The following is a 17923-nucleotide window of genomic DNA, read 5'->3' as shown; positions in this document are numbered from 1 at the left end:
AAATTGAAAGCGGCTAAAACCTCTTGTTGGCCACTGTCCACAGAATGTCAGGGACTTGATGGAATTTGTGAAAATGCTTCAAAGAGATATGTCGGGACAAAGATGCTCTAGTCAGTTTAAACATCAATCTCTCTTTCATGTTGTTACTAGAGTGTCTCTTTGACAGCAACACAGTGAACTGTCTAAACATGTGCTCACTGCTGCCTGCTTCCATTGAAGTGCGAAGTTTTATGAACAGATAAGAGTCCCCATGGGACCAGACATTGTTAACCTATATATGGTACACTTCAAGGAATCCTCTCAAATCTGCATGCATGAAACCAGAGCCACTCTACACATATGTGGATATCACATTTGTGGTTTGGTTACTTACAAAGAAAACATGCAAGAACTGCTGTGCCACCTTAACAGTATACACGAGAAAATTAGGTTCACCATGGAGGTGGAGATAAACAGATGCCTACCATTCCTAGACGTTCTGATAAAGAAGAACCTTGATGCTATGCTGGGGTGTTCCATGTACAGAAGATCTGTACCTTAAGTCCAACAGCTGCTACCATCCAGTACAATCTATGCTGATGATTCTGGAACATAGAGCACGAGCTATAAGCGACAATGGGAGTCTGCCTACCAGCTTACAACATCACAGCTCAATTTTCAAGTGCTGCGTGCAGTACTTTGGCCAGACTCAGTGAAGAATCTTGCAATACTTTTCAAAACATGAAAGGAGCCTTCACTTTGGCCAAACCAACAAGGGTGCGGCAGAAGAGCACAGCATCCTCAAAAGACATACACTACTGGCCATTAAAATTGCTACACCACGAACATGACATGCTACAAACGCAAAATTTAACCAACAGAAAGAAGATGCTATGATGTGCAAATGATTAGCTTTTCAGAGCATTCACACAAGGTTGGCGCCGGTGGCGACACCTACAATGTGCTGACATGAGGAAAGTTTCCAACCGATTTCTCATACACAAACAGCAATTGACCAGCGTTGCCTGGTGAAACGTTGTTGTGATGCATCGTGTAAGGAGGAGAAATGTGTACCATCACGTTTCCGACTTTGATAAAGGTCGGGTTGTAGCCTTTCACGATTGCGGTTTATCTTATCGCGAGATTGCTGCTCGCGTTGGTTGAGATCCAATGACTGTTAGCAGAATATGGAATTGGTGGGTTCAGGAGGGTAATACGGAAAGCCGTGCTGGATCCCAACGGCCTTGTATCACTAGCAGTCAAGATCATGCAGCCACGTCTTGATCCCTGAGTCAACAGATGGGGTCGTTTGCAAGACAACAACCATCTGCACGAACAGTTTGACGACATTTGCAGCAGCATGGACTATCAGCTCGGAGACCATGGCTGTGGTTACCCTTGATGCTGCATCACAGACAGGAGTGCCTGCGATGGTGTACTCAATGACGAACCTGGGTGCACGAATGGCAAAACGTCATTTTTTCGGATGAATCCAGGTTCTGACTACAGCATCATGATGGTTGCATCAGTGTTTGGCGACGTCGTGGTGAACGCACATTGGAAGCATGTATTCATCATCGCCATACTGGCGTATCACCCGGCGTGATAGTATGGAGTGCCATTGGTTACATGTCTCGGTCACCTCTTGTTCGCATTGACGGCACTTTGAACAGTGGACATTACATTTCAGATGCGTTACGACCCATGGCTCTACACTTCATTCGATCCCTGCAAAACCCTACATTTCAGCAGGATAATACACAACGGCCTGTTGCAGGTCCTGTATGGGCCTTTCTGGATACAGAAAAAGTTAGACTGCTGCCCTGGCCAGCACATTCTCCAGATCTCTCACCAATTGAAAACGTCTGGTCAATGGAGGTCAAGCAACTGGCTCGTCACAATACGCCAGTCACCACTCTTGATGAACTGTGGTATCATGTTGAAGCTGCATGGGCAGCTGTACCTGTACACACCATCCAAGCTCTGTTTGACTAAATGCCCAGGTGTATCAAGGCCGTTATTACAGCCAGAGGTGGTTGTTGTGGGTACTGATTTCTCAGGATCTATGCACCCAAATTGCTTGAAAATGTAATCACATGTCAGTTCTAGTATAATATATTTGTCCAATGAATACCCGTTTATCATCTGCACTTCTTCTTAGTGTAGCAATTTTAATGGCCAGTACTGTATGTTTGTTTTGAACAGACAAGAGTATTCTGCTGTGACAGCAGGTTCTGGAATTCAGTTATCAAAGAGGCATTGGAAAAAAGAGTACTTTATGGTCTTAGCAATCAGGACAGCAATTTCCATCCAACGTCTGCATAGGACGTGGGTTTAGCAAAACTGTGTCAGGAGTGCTCTGATGTGAAAGTGGTATGGGCAGCAAGAGAAACAGATGGGCAGCACAAGGCGTCAATGCCCAGACCCTTCTCTACCCCTCCAGGGGGCTCCTCCACAACCATCCATGATTTGATCTAATGGCAACAAGTAGACCTAACCTCTTTCAGGGTGCCCACATTGAAACTGATAACAGTGACAATGATGTGGTTTTGGCAGTAGTGATCACCAAAGTACAAAGGACAATTAAAACAAGTAGCAACATATATATGTTCAGTAATGTAGCATAAAAAGCAGTAGTTTTCAGCACAGGACAGGAGCTTGTAGAGGATCTATGGCTCAAGTTTAAAAGAATAGTTGACCACGGCCTCAGTAGATATGTACTTTTGTAGAACAGTTGATAATTGTGTACAATCACTGTAAAGAAACTTCTAAATAAACAGAGACTACTGCATAACAGTTGCAAAATAAAGCAAGAGGCTGTAGATAGAGAGATGCCGAATGCAACTCATGTGACTGTCAAGAGAGCAATGCATGAAGCCTTCAATGACTACTATAGTAGAATATTAGAATGATCTTTCACTAAACCCAAAGAAATACTGGTTGTTTATAAAGGTTGTTAGTGCCATCACAGTCAGTGTCCAGTCACTTGGGAATGAGGCAGGAACTGAATTGAGGGTAGCAAAGCATAAGCTGAGATCCTTAGCTCCATTTTCAAATTTTCCTCTACAATGGAAAATCCAGGAGAACCCTCCTGATTTAATCATTGTATCATGGACAAGATCAGTGAAATAAGTGTTAGTGTCAGTGGAGCTGAGTAATAGCTGAAATAATTAAAACTGAACAAAGCTCGATGGCCAGATGGAATCCCTATCAGATTCTGTACTGAATTTGTGGTGGAGTTAGCCCCTCCATTAACTACAATCTATTGTACATCCCACAAACAGAAAACCATGCCGAGTAATTGGGAGAAAGCACTGGTCACATACGTTTATAAGAAGCGTAGCAGAAGTGATCCAAAAAACTACTGTCCATTATCTTTGACATCGGTTTGCTGTAGAATCTTAGAACATATTCTGAGCTCAAACGTAATGCTATATCTTGAAAAGAATGACATCTTCCAAGCCAACCAGCAAGGATTCAGAAAACATCAGTCATGTGAAACCCAACTTGCTTTTCTCACGTGAGACACTGGAAACTTTCGATCAAGGCAGTCAAGTAGATGCAGTATTTCTTGAATTCCAAAAAGCATTTGATTCAGTACCACATGTACACTTATTGACAAAAGTGCTATTGTATAGAGTATAAAGTGAAATTTGTGACTGAATTGAGGACTTTTTGGTAGGGAGAATGCAATCTGTTATCTCAGATGGAGAGTCATCATCAGATGTAGAAGTAACTTTAGTGGTGCTCCGGGGAAATGTGTTGGAACTTTTGCTGTTTATGTTGTATATTAATGATCTTGCTGGCAATATTAACCTCAGACTATTTGCAGGTGATGCTTATGTATAATGAAGTACTGTCTGAAAGGAAGTGCATAGATGTTCAGCGAGACCTTGATAAGATTTCAAAGTGGTGCAAAGATTGGCGACTCACTTTAAACATTCAGAAATGTAAAACTGTGCACTTCACAAAACAGAAAAAAACTATAGTATCCTATGACTATAATATCAGTGAGTCACTCTTGGAATCGGCCAACTCATACAAATACCTGGGTGTAACACTTTGTAGGTATTTGAAATGGAATGATCACATAGGCTCAGTCATGGGTTAAACAACTGGTAGACTTCAGTTTATTGGCAGAATATTAAGAAAATGCAATCCATCTACAAAGGACATTTCTTATAAATCATTTGTGTGACCCATCCTAGAATACTGCTCAAATGTGTGGGACTTGTACCAGATAGGACTAACAGGGGATATTGAATGTACACAGAGAGGAGCAGCACGAATGGTCATAAGTTTGTTTCATCTGTGGGAGAAAAATCACATCTCTGTGACACAAAGATGGTTAAGAAATTGAACTGGCAGACTCTTGAAGATAGATGTAAACTATCCTGAGAAAACATACTTACAGCGTTTCAAGAACCAGCTTTAAATGATGATTTTAAGAATATACACTGTTGGAAAAAATCACAACCCCCAAAAAATAATTAACTTAGAGTAATGAAATTTCTGAAATACATTTTTCTAGGTAATATATTTAAGTGATCAACATAGTAATATCACAGGCCAATGTAAGTGCAAGGTAAGTCATTGCAAATGTGAAATGCTGGTACGTTAATAACTGGTGTAACTTCCATAATGTTGAATGTGAGCATGCAAACATGCAAGCACAGTGTTGTACAGGTACCAGATGTCAGTCTGTGGGATGCAGTTCCATGGCTGTTGCACTTGATCGGTCAATACAGGGACAGTTGATGCTGTTTGAAATGATTCATCTGATGTCCCATATATGTTCAATAGGAGACAGATCTGGTGATCAATCAGACCAAGGCAACATGTGAACACTCTGTAGAGGATGTTGGCTTAACAAAAACTGTATGTGGGTGAGCCTTATCTTGTTGGAAAACACCCTCTGAAATGATTTTCATGAATTGCAGCACAGCAGGTCAAATAACCAAACAGGCATTCAAATTTGCATTCAAGGTGTGTGGGATAACATCAAGAGCACTCCTTCAGTCATACGAAATATCACCCCAGACCATAACTCCAGGTGTACAGTACATATAGTGTGTCTAGGCCATAGACAGGTTGTTGCAAGTGCTCAACTGGCTTCATTCCCACCAAGATATAGCCGTCAGTGGCTCTTAGGCAGAACCAGCTCTCATCAGAAAACACAGCAGACCTCCACCCTGACCTCTAATGAGCTCTCGCTCGACACCAGTGGAGTCAGAAATGTCGGTGGTTTGGGGTCAGTGGAATGCATGCTACAGGGCATCTGGGTTGGAGCTGTCTCTGCAGTAATCAATTTTTAACAATTTATTGTGAAACTGTGGTGCCAACTGATGCTCAAATTGCTGCTTCAGATGAGTTTTATGAGTCAAAGCCATACGCCAAACACAATGGTCTTCCATTTTGGTATTTCCATGTGTCTGTCTAGAGCCCAGTCTTCTTGTGTCCGGACTTTCTCATGGCTACCGCTGCCAGCAAACATGGACAGTACCTACATTCCTGCTGAGTCTTTGTGCAGTATCGCAGAAGGACTATCCAGCTTCTTACAGCCCTGTTACAGGACCTCAGTCAAACTCAGCGAGGTGGTGATAATGGCATCTTTGTTGCTTAAAGACATTCTTGGCTAACATCTACTCACCACATCCAATTTCAAAAGCAGCTAACTCTTATGACCTTTAGAGTGTGTATCTAAAGCAAACCTGATTTTCATCCTCATAGTTGCGCTACTAGTGCCACTCTTATCTGACTGGTGAATAGACATCATCTTTCAGATGTAGAAATATGGATACCAACTTTTTTCCATCAGTTTACTACAACCCCCCTACTTACTGTTCACATAGGGATCATGAGGACAAGATTAATTACAGCACACACAGAGACATTTAAACAGTCGTTCTTCCTGTGCTCAGTATGTGAACGGAATGAGAAGAAACCATAACAACTGATACAATAGGACATATCCTTTGCGATGCACTTGACGGTGCTTTGCATAGTACAGATGTAGATTTAGATCTTTTCCAGGGAATCTGATTGGCCAGCTGTTGGGCCCTCGACAGAGGAGTCTGCAGTCCAGAGGCAATAAAACAATGATTGCACATGAACTCAACACTTTACCAGAAGGTGATGAGTAGTGACCTCATCGAAATGTTGCGACAACATGATGTCATGACACATGAACTCAACACTTTGCCAGAAGGTGAGGAGTAATGACCTCATCGGAATGTTGTGACAACATGATGTCATGACTCATCTGCTAACCCAACATGATTTCATTGATGAAATTCATCAAGAAAGCCTGGATTTCCATGTAGTTCTCTTTCTAACAGTAATTATCTATTTCTTACTATTCATTCTACTTCTGAAGGGTTCTTTCCCTTTATTTTATGCAGCATAATTGATTACATTGTAGGATATAAATTTATGAGTGCGAGACCCCATATTCTGTAGCACTCCATTAAGCCATAATGGTAATGGAAATGTGTCATTGCAAGGACTTCATGAGACAGCCCATTCATCAGGAGCCATTCTAATACAAAACTATTAAACTTCCACTTTCTAAACACACAGGTTAGTGAGAGCTGTATCCAAGGCACACACATCTTGCTTAATGTCATCACAGATATGCTCAACAGACTGGAGGTCATGTGATCTGACGTGCCATGTAAACGCTCTAATACGCATAGAATGTTCCTAGGAATATTCTTTCACAACTCTGGATTGATGCAGTAGTGCGGTGTCTTTCTGTAAGTACAAGTAACTTGAGGAGTGCTGTAGACAGACACACACACACATATTAGGATGATAAATCCTGTACAATTTGCCAGTGAGAGTTGGTAGTAACATGACTGGGGCCACATTTCATATCAAGTAGATGTCCACAAATGATAATTCTTGTGCACCAGTTCCTGTAGCATTTATCACTGAGAGTCGTGGAATATGTTCTAATTATTCAATTTCATACCAAGTAAACATCTCCAAATGTGATTACCTCGTTCATCAGTGTGAATGGTAATCTAGTGGTAGTTGGAATGAATTACTCTATGTGGTGTTGGGTTTATTCATAACCTGGTATGAGATTGGTAATACTTCATTTATTTATTTATTTCTTATTTTTTATTGGTCTTCTGAATGGTGTGGTGTGGCCCACCATGAATTCCTCTCCTGTGCCAACCTCTTCATTTCAGAGTAGCACTTGCATCCTAGGTCCTCAATTATTTGTTGGACATATTGTAATCTCTGTCTTCCTCTACAGTTTTGACCACCACAGCTCACTCCAGTACCATGTAAGTTATTCTCTGATGTCTTAACACATGACCAATCATTCTGTTGCTTCTTCTTGTTGGAATTTTTCAGTCTTCTGTACCACCACATGTCAAACATTTCTGGTTTTCCCACAGTCCATGATTCACTAATGTACAATGCTGTTCTCCAAGCATCCATTCTCAGAAATTTCTTCCTCAAATTAATGCCTATGTTCGATAATAGTAAACTTATTTTGGCCAGAAATGCCTGCTTTGTCTGTACTAGTCTACTATTTATGTTGGCTTTACTTTGCCCCTCACTGATTGGGTAGCAGAATTCCTAATTTTGTCCACTTTTTGATCCCCAATTCTAATGTTTCTCGCTGTTCTCATTTCTGCTACTCCTCATTACTTTTGTTGTTCTTCAGTTTATCAATACATATTCTGTACTCATCAGTGTGTTCATTGCATTCAACAAATATTGTAATCCTTGTTCACATTCACCGAGGATAGCAATGTCAATAGCAAATCTTGTTATTGGTATACTTCCACTCTGAATTTTAATCTTGATCTTGAACCTTTCTTTTATTTCTGCCATTGGCTCTTTGATGTACAGATTGAACAGTAGGGGTGAAAGACTGCATCCCTGTCTCACACCCTTTTTAATCCAAGCACTTTGTTCTTGGTCTTCCATTCTTGTAGTTCCCTCTTGGTTCTCAGACATATTGTGTATTACCCATCTTTCCCTGTAACTTACCCTGTTTTTCTCAGAATTTCAAACATTTTGCACCATTTTATGTTGTTGAATTTTTTTCTAGGTGAACAGATCCTGTGAACTCGTCTTGGTTTTCTTCAGTATTACTTCCATTATCAAGCACAATGTCAGAACTGCTTCTGGTGCATTCACCTTTCCTAAAGGCAAACTGATCCTCATGTAATGAATGTTATTTTCTGTTTTTCTGTATATTATTTTTTTCACCATCTTGGATGTATGAGCTATTAAATTGATTGTACAATAGTTCTTGCACTTATCTGCCCTTGCTATCTTCAGAATTGAGTGGATGATATTTTTCCAGAAATCTGATGGAAAGTTGCCAGTTTCGTAGATTTTACATACTAACTTGAATAGACATTTGACTGCGAACTCCCGTCCTCTGTCCCCCAGTGATTTTAGAAATTTTGATTGAATGTTATTTGTCCCCTCTGCCTTATTTAATTTCAAGTCTTCCACAGCTCTTTTAAATTCTGACTCTAATACTGAAAATCCAAATCTCTTACATATCAACTTGAATTTCTTCTATCATGTCATCAGACTTTTCTTCCCTCATACAGCTCTTCAGTGTACTTGTTACATCTATTTGCTCTCTCCTCTGCATTTAACAATGGAATTCCCTTTGCACTCTTAATGATTCCACCATTGCTTTTAATTTCACCATAGGTTGTTTTGACTGACCTACATGCTTATTCAGTCCTTCCAACAATAATTGTTTTTTTGATTTTTTCACATTTTTCCTGCAGCCATTTTGCTTTGGCTTCCCTGCAATTCCTGTTAATTTCATTCTTCAGTGATTTATATTGCTGTATTACTGTTTTTCCCTGAACATTTTTGTACTTCCTTCTCTTGTTGATCAGCTGAAGCATTTCATCTGTTGCCCAAGATTTCTTCACAGTTACCTTCCAAGTACCTATGCTTGTCTTTCCGTCATCTGTGATTGCTCTGTTTAGAGATTTCTTTTCCTCATCAACTGAACTGCCTACTGTGGACTCCTTATAGCAGTATCCATGTTGTTGTTGTGGTCTTCAGTCCAGAGACTGGTTTGATGCAGCTCTCCATGCTATTCTATCCTGTGCAAGCTTTTTCATCTCCCAGTACTTACTGCAACCTACATCCTTCTGAATCTGCTTAGTGTATTCATCTCTTGGTCTCCCTCTACAATTTTTACCCTCCACGCTGCCCTCCAATGCTAAATCCCTTGGTGCCTCAGAACATGTCCTACCAACCGGTCTCTTCTTCTTGTCAAGTTGTGCCACAAACTTCTCTTCTCCCCAGTTCTATTCAATACCTCCTCATTAGTTATGTGATCTACCCGTATAATCTTCGGCATTCTTCTGTAGCACCACATTTCGAAAGCTTCTATTCTCTTCTTGTCCAAACTAGTTATCATCCATGTTTCACTTCCATACATGGCTACACTCCATACAAATACTTTCAGAAACGACTTCCTGACACTTAAATCTGTACTTGATATTAACAAATTTCTCTTCTTCAGAAACGCTTTCCTTGCCATTGCCAGTCTACATTTTATATCCTCTCTACTTGGACCATCATCAGTTATTTTGCTCCCCAAATAGCAAAACTCCTTTACTACTTTAAGTGTCTCATTTCCTAATCTAATTCTCTCAGCATCACCCGACTTAATTCGACTACATTCCATTATCCTCATTTGGCTTTTGTTGATGTTCATCTTATATCCTCCTTTCGAGACACTTTGCCTCCGTTCAACACCTCTTCCAGGTCCTTTGCTGTCTCTAACAGAATTACAATGTCATTGGCGAACCTCAAAGTTTTTATTTCTTCACCATGGATTTCAATACCTACCCCAAATTTTTCTTTAGATTCCTTTACTGCTTGCTCAATATACAGATTGAATAACATTGGGGAGAGGCTACAACCCTGTCTCACTCCCTTCCCAACCACTGTTTCCCTTTCATATCCCTCGCCTCTTATAACTGCCATCTAGTTTCTGTACAAATTGTAAATAGCCATTCGCTCCCTGTATTTTACCCCTGCCACCTTTAGAATTTGAAAGAGAGTATTCCAGTCAACATTGTCAAAAACTTTTTCTGAAGTCTACAAATGCTAGAAACATAGGTTTGCCTTTCCTTAATCTTTCTTCTAAGATAAGTCGTAAGGTCAGTATTGCCTCATGTGTTCCAACATTTCTACAGAATCCAAACTGATCTTCCACGAGGTCGGCTTCTACCAGTTTTTCCATTCGTCTGTAAAGAATTCGCATTAGTATTTTTTAGCTGTGACTTATTAAGCTGATAGTTCAGTAATTTTCACATCTGTCAACACCTGCTTTCTTTGTGATTGGAATTATTACATTCTTCTTGAAGTCTGAGGGTATTTCGCCTGTCTCATACATCTTGCTCACCAGATGGTAGTTTTGTCAGGGCTGGCTCTCCCAAGGCCGTCAGTAGTTCTAATGGGATGTTGTCTACTTCCGGGGCCTTGTTTTGACTCAGGTCTTTCAGTGTTCTGTCAAACTCTTCACGCAGTATTGTATCTCCCATTTCATCTTCATCTACATCCTCTTCCATTTCCATAATATTATCCTCAAGTACATAGCCCTTGTACAGACCCTCTATATACTCCTTCCACCTTTCTGCTTTCCCTTCTTTGCTTAGAACTGGTTTTCCATCTGAGCTCTTGATATTCATACAAGTGGTTCTCTTTTCTCCAAAAGTCTCTTTAATTTTCCTGTAGGCAGTATCTATCTTATCCCTAGTGAGATAAGCCTCTACATTCTTACATATGTCCTCTAGCCATCCCTGCTTAGCCATTTTGCACTTCCCGTTGATCTCATTTTTGAGATGTTTGTATTCCTTTTGGCCTGCTCCATTTACTGCATTTTTATATTTTCTCCTTTCATCAATTAAATTCAATATTTCTTCTGTTACCCAAGAATTTCTACTAGCCCTCGTCTTTTTACCTACTTGATCATCTGCTGTCTTCACTACTTCATCTCTCAGAGCTACCCATTCTTCTTCTACTGTATTTCTTTCCACCAGTCCTGTCAATTGTTCCCTTATGCTCTCCCTGAAACTCTCTACAACCTCTGGTTTAGTCAGTTTATCCAGGCCCCATCTCCGTAAATTCCCACCTTTTTGTAGTTTCTTCAGTTTTAATCTACAGTTCATAAGCAATAGATTGTGGTCAGAGTCCACATCTGCCCCTGGAAATGTCTTACAATTTAAAACCTGGTTCCTGAATCTCTGTCTTACCATTATATAATCTATCTGATACCTTCTAGTATCTCCATGATTCTTCCCTGTATACAACCCTCTTTTATGATTCGTGAACCAAGTGTTAGCTATTATTAAGTTATGCTCTGTGCAAAATTCTAGCAGACGGCTTCCTCTTTCATTTCTTACCCCCAATCCATATTCACCTACTATGTTTCTTTCCCTCCCTTTTCCTACGCTCGAATTCCAGTCACCCACGGCTATTAAACTTTCGTCTCCCTTCACTACCTGAATAATTTCTTTTATCTCGTCATACATTTCTTAAATATCTTCATCTGCAGAGCTTGTTGGCATATAAACTTCTACTACTATAGTAGGCATGGGCTTCGTGTCTATCTTGGCCACAATAATGCGTTCACTATGCTGTTTGTAGTAGCTTACCTGTCCTCCTATTTTTTATTCATTATTAATCCTACTCCTGCATTACCCCTATTTGATTTTGTAATTATAGCCCTGTATTCACCTGACCAAAAGTCTTGTTCCTCCTGCCACCAAACTTCACTAATTCCCACTATATTTAACTTTAACCTATCCATTTCCCTTTTTAAATTTTCTAACCTACTTGCCCGATTAAGGGATCTGACATTCCACGCTCCAATCCGTAGAACGCCAGTTTTCTTTCTCCTGATAATGACGTCCTCTTGAGTAGTCCTGGCCCGGAGATCCGAATGGGGGACTATTTTACCTCCGGAATATTTTACCCAAGAGGATGCCATCATCATTTAACCATACAGTAAAGCCGTATGCCCTCGGGAAAAATCCATATTTTTAATGAACTTCAAACACGTCTCATCATTCCTCAGTACTGTAATATCCCACTTCCTGTCACACTTAATTCTTCTGTATGATTGTCTTAAACTTCAGTCTATTCTTCATTATTATGAAATTGTGATATGAGTCTCCATCTGTTCCTGGGGACTCTCTGCATTCCTGTATCTGTTTTTGAAATCTCTGTCTGACCATGAGGTAATCCAACAGAATCTTCCTGTACCTACAGGCCTTTCCAAATCTATCTATTCCTCTTGTGATTTTTGAATAGTGTATTTGCTATTTATAACTGAATTTTATTGCAGGACTCGGTCTTTCTCCTCTCTTATACTTAAACCAAGCCCATATTCTCCAGTAACCATTTTTTTCTATTCCTTCCCCTACAACTGTACACCAATCCCCCATGATTAATAAATTCTCATCTTCTCTTTACGACTGAATTACCTGTTCAGGGGGTTACATAAGATGGAATGATGGCCGTATGGGCTAATATAACAATGAAAATATTCATCAATACTCTCCAGTCCTTGTCCTTCACCCCTCTTCCGTCCCGTTCAACTCTTCTGCCAGAAGGAGGAGCCACTGGCTCAAAAAGATTGTAAAAGTTAAACCCTTTTGTGTGTGTTCCCCTGCTGCCACTTGGTGAGTAAATTTTTTTATCTATCTTTTTCCATGAATTACCTGTTCAGTATCCCCGTATCCTCTCTCTGTCTCTTCACCTCCTGTTTGTGATATCAGCTTGTATACCTGAACTATAGTTGGTGTTGATTTGCTGTTGAATATGATGACTGAAATGTTCACAGTAACTCATTGTCTGTCCTACCTTTCCATTCATAATGAGTCCTACTTCCATTATACCATTTTCTGCTGGTTTTGATTTTACCCTCTACTCATCCGATGAGAAATTCTTATCTTCTTTCCATTTTCCTTCATCCATCTTCCACTATATCTAGACTAAGCCTTTGCATTTCCCTTTTCAGATTTTCTAGCTTCTCTATCATATTCAAATTTTTGACTTTCCATGCTCTGATTCACAGAGCATTACCCTTTCATTGGTTATGCCATCTTTTTGTCATGGTCACCTCCACCTTGGCAGCCCTTTACCAAGATCCAAATGGGGTCTGATCCAGAATCATTTGCCTATGGACGGATCATCATGACTCTCTTTCACTTGTTCACTTGAAGGCCATATGTGACATGGATAATTTTGTGTGTTTTTAAGCCTGTGGTTCCTATTGTCTTCTTTATACACGTGCCATTGATCATTGCTGGTTCTTCTGCCTTTTAGGGGCAGTTTCTTACCCAAAGGGCAATTGAATGCCCTAAACTCTGTCCACTTCTTCACCCTCTTTGACGACGCCATTGACAGAGCAAGGGTGACTTCCTATGCCAGAAATCTTTGGCCACCATTGCTGATGATTATTATTCAAAATTTAAGTAGTAACAACATTCGAAAGAAGGATCTAGAAAGTTTTGATCAATAGTCAAAGATGCTACCTCTAGACCAAGGGTGTCACATCAGATTATATCATGAGGTATTAGTTCTCCATACTTCAGTCAATGATTTTGTACACTAAGATGAGGAAATGATTCTTGCTAGCATAATTAACTACAGGGATTGGACAAAAACCTGGAAACATCACGAGAAATGCAAATGTTAGCCAAGCCTGCAGGTTGTGCTGCCGTATTTGGTCACAAACGACACCCGTGCAGTTTCCTCAATATAGTCCAAGTGTCAATCGTGGTCAGATCAGTGTTCTGTGCAGTTTTGAATGCATTATATCAGAGCAAAATTAATTCAAATGTGAGAAAATTATTGATGCTCATATGGTAGTGCTTCGGTAACCAAGGTAGTCAAAGTGTTTGGTGTTTCAAGAGGCACCATATCGAATGTCTGTAGTGCATGCAGGGAAAATGGACAAAATTCATCTACTAAGTCACAACATGGACAGACGTGTGTCCTAAGTGATTGTGACAGATGGTCATTGGAGAAGACTGTGACAAAAAATAACAGGACGACAGTTGCAAAGTCACAGCAGAACTGAATGTTTCACTTGTGGACACTGTTAGAACCAAAACAATATGATGGGAACTACATAAGCTGGGAATTGCAGGGTGAGCGGGAAATCCAAAACCACACATGCAACACAAGTGTTCATAACAGGAAAACATGGTGCTGAAACCACAAACCTGGACTGTGGAGCAATGGAGTGAAGTCATTTGGTTGGATGAGTCCTATATCACACTTCTTCCAACTTCTGGCTGAGTTTACATCCCAAGAGTGAAACATGGTTGGGGTTCAGTGAGGATTAGGGCAGCCATATTGAGGTATTCCAGGGGCCCCATGATTACCCTGCAAGGGCACTGTGCAAGGATTATGTGACTATTTTGACTAATCAGGTCCATCCCATGTTACAATTTTGTTCCCCAATGGTGATGCTGGGTTCAAAGATGACAGGGCCCCCGTTCACACATCTCGTATCGTCCAGGACTGATTCTGTGAGCATGAGGATGAATTGCCACATCTCTCCTGGCTTTCGCAGTCACCAGATCTCAGTATTTATTTAGCCTTTGTATTCTACTTTGGAGAGAAGGGTTTGTGATTGCTGTTCACCTCTGTCATTGTTAACTGAGCTTGACCACCATTTTGCAGGAAGCATAGTATAATATTTGTCCCAAAACTATGCAGGACCTATATTTATCCATTCTAAGATTACTGGAAGCTGTTGAATGAAACAGTTTTCCTACATTATATTAGCCATGGTAATCTGTTATGTTTTTGGTGTTTCCATATTTTTGTCTCCCTCCCCACTATAAAGATTGTTTCTGCCCCATCATTACTGATGGAACTGAAATGCATGGCAAAATTCTTCTAGCAAGTTTCACAAGTTGTGTGCAGCAATTTTACAATGAATCACAGTTTTACAGCAAGCAATATTTTATCAAATGCTGTATTAACCATATTGGTTGTTTTGTGTTTCCTAAATTTTGATAACAAGTTATAGAATAAATTTTGATATATTAATGAATATAAGGAAAAATAAATAATTTTCTTTCCAAATATAGAATACAATCAGATTTAAGTGAATGTCATTATGTGAAGAATATTAATGTCTGTGGAGTAGTAGGAACGCGAAGAAAAAGAATTAAAGTGGACATGGCAAATAAATAAATAGAGATAATTATTTAAAGAAGGAAACCTTGCTGAACAAACAGAGTGGGGGACATTGAACATTATAATTAAAAAATTAATGAAAAAATTCTTTTCATTGGATGAACAAAGTCCCCTAGTTTGGAAGTATCTTGCATTAAAAATTGTGAATACTAGTAACAAAGTACAGCATTTTGCAATAAAAAGACTTCGGCAGGAGAGTGCACAGTTCTTATTTTAATTTAGCCCTGTGAAAGTGAAGATATCAAAACACTTTGACCATAAGATGTTTCAATGCTTTTTCCTATTGATTGCAGGACAATCACTAATGATGTGCATTGTAAGTTATGCCAGTAGAGTGATGTATCTCAGTTGTGTGAAATAAATGAGCCGGACTAACACTAGTTCAAATTTTCAGGAAGTTTTTTTTTTATGGTTCTTGGAAGGTGTAGATTTACAAAAGCTGAAGATCATGTTTTTGATAAGTACACTTATGCAAAGATATCAGATTATCTACAGAAGTATACAAAATTGTGTAGAAGGAAGCTAATCTTTACTGTTACACAGCACGCTCTGAAAGGAAACACATACATGTAAAACACAAACCATTACTTCTCAGAAATTATGTTGCACTTGTACTACAAGAGAGACAATATGCCATGAAACAACAGAAAAGGAGTAATAAAACAAATGATTAACAAAATATTGTATCTTCAGAATGGTGTGAAATTCAAAATAACTTGGAAATAGCAGTATGGCAACAATTCCACAATGGCACAATTAAACAAAAATATAGTCATCTTCATCAGTGCACGCAAGAACATGGAGATTTTGTTGATGATAGTAGTGATCTAAAAGGTATTAATTACTTCTGTAATAAATTGCAATTACTAAGTGTGAAGGAAAATAGACACTAATACTTTGTTTAAAAAATGCAGAGTATGTGGCATGGTTAACAGGGATCCATGATAATGAATAAAATGAACAAATCATGGAATTAACTTGTGACTTTTTTGGTAGCTGCAGAGAAAATGGAAGTTGTGTGAGATGGTAATTACATAAGGAGGAAATGCAGGATGAAGGAAGGTAAAGAAGAAAGAACAAATATATAATTAGCAGGAAGGTGACAGTGGCAAAGACAAACTGAAGAAGAGGATTCAAAAAACTCATGACAGTGAACTGCATTAATTGGATTTCATAATAAAATTCAGTTAATGCAGTTCAGTATCACTGAGTTTCTTGCTGAAATTTGCCTGAAAAAACCCATGAAATAGATGAAACATAGCAGTCAGTATAATATTCGTCTTGGGAGATACATTGTCAGAATAACAGTTTGCTCAATGATCTGAAATTTAAAACAGCTGAACTGTTTTGAAAAATAAGGATATATAGATGAAACATGAGAACCAGTTCATAGTTCACTCATGGGAATGCAATGAATGATCTGAGTAATACAAGACATCTGGTAAGTGTGTTGCCCCAGGTTTGTATTGATGTTGCCATTGTACTTATTTTTTATTTAGGTTGCCTGGACATACATAAATATACCTAAAAGTCTCTGTCTAAAATTAACAGAGAATTGATTGAAGAATTCTGTAATTTAAGTTGTTTGGTAATTTTGATATGATTTTACTGTCTTGAACAACACTAATTTTAATTAATGTAATGCAAATTTGTTAAAATTATTTGTTGCAGATAAAAACTGGTGCACCATGTCGTTCAGAAAGATTAGCTAAATATAATCAGTTATTACGCATTGAGGAGGAACTGGGGCACACTGCTAGGTTTGCTGGAAAGGATTTCCGCCGCCCAGTCTAAACCACTTTTTACATTTCTGTGGAGTGTGATGTTGTTTTATAGTGGTAATATTGTCAGTGTCTTCAGTATAGTGTCTGAGCTCTTAGACATTGTTCTTGTGTCATACTAACTAGTTTTTTATTATTATGCTCTTACATAAATGTTTCATATTTAAAGAAGAGAGAATACAGATTACAAACAAAAACATTAGACCAAAATCTTAAAATCTGATATTCAACTAAAATCTTAAAATCTAACACTCAATATATCTCAACACATTCACTGAAAAATGTTATTTACAGGTGAGAAATGAAGCCATTGTATAAACAGCCATAATGTGAAAAAATACAGAACTGATGGAGAAATAAAATTTATTTTTATTTTTCATTGTTGTCACTTCCAAAGCTAGTCTCTCAAATGAGCATTTCCATGTGGATAATGTACAGAGAAATCTGATTAATTGTTTACAATTTTACATGCAGTTAGATCTTTGTGTTAAGTGGTAGAATGGTGATACTCAATCACTAAAAATGTTATGCAAGATTTCACTGAATTTTTTAACACTATATTACAAACTCAGATGAAGCAGTCCATATAAGAGCTGGCACAAATGTTTGAGAAAGTACAACATATAAGTGACTCCAGATTGCAAGTGAGAACAGGCATCAGGTGTGATAGTTGCATAGATGACTAATATTGTCAGCAATAATTGGATTCAGTTAGGCAGTACTGAAGGAGTCACGGACAAAATAACAAACTGCAATAATCAATTACATGCAAATTATTTCATTCTAATCTCTGTATACTAAGCTTTATTACTATTACTGCTGGGAAATTAAATCTACATTGTTTCCCAATGAATCACCAAGTAAATTTAGTCTGTGCATACTTTGCTTGGCTCCTTCGTTGAGACCATTAGAGATTCAGCTTATTGGCAGGATTTGTA

The 17923-nt window shown here is 38.9% G+C and overlaps 1 protein-coding gene across 1 annotated transcript in view; it reads left to right on the top strand.

Moving 5' to 3' along the window:
* The window catches only part of LOC124789993 (enolase-like), a 111724-nt gene extending 94726 nt beyond the window's left edge, over positions 1-16998 (top strand). Inside the window, 1 exon segment of the mRNA XM_047257538.1 lies at positions 16876-16998. Coding sequence (XP_047113494.1) covers positions 16876-16998 — 123 coding nt within the window.
* The last annotated feature ends 925 nt before the right edge of the window (positions 16999-17923 follow it).

This window comes from Schistocerca piceifrons, chromosome 3 (assembly GCF_021461385.2).
Source record: "Schistocerca piceifrons isolate TAMUIC-IGC-003096 chromosome 3, iqSchPice1.1, whole genome shotgun sequence".
Lineage (NCBI taxonomy): Eukaryota > Metazoa > Arthropoda > Insecta > Orthoptera > Acrididae > Schistocerca > Schistocerca piceifrons.
Note: the sequence above shows the minus strand (reverse complement) of the source record. Positions and strands in the feature narration are given on the sequence as shown.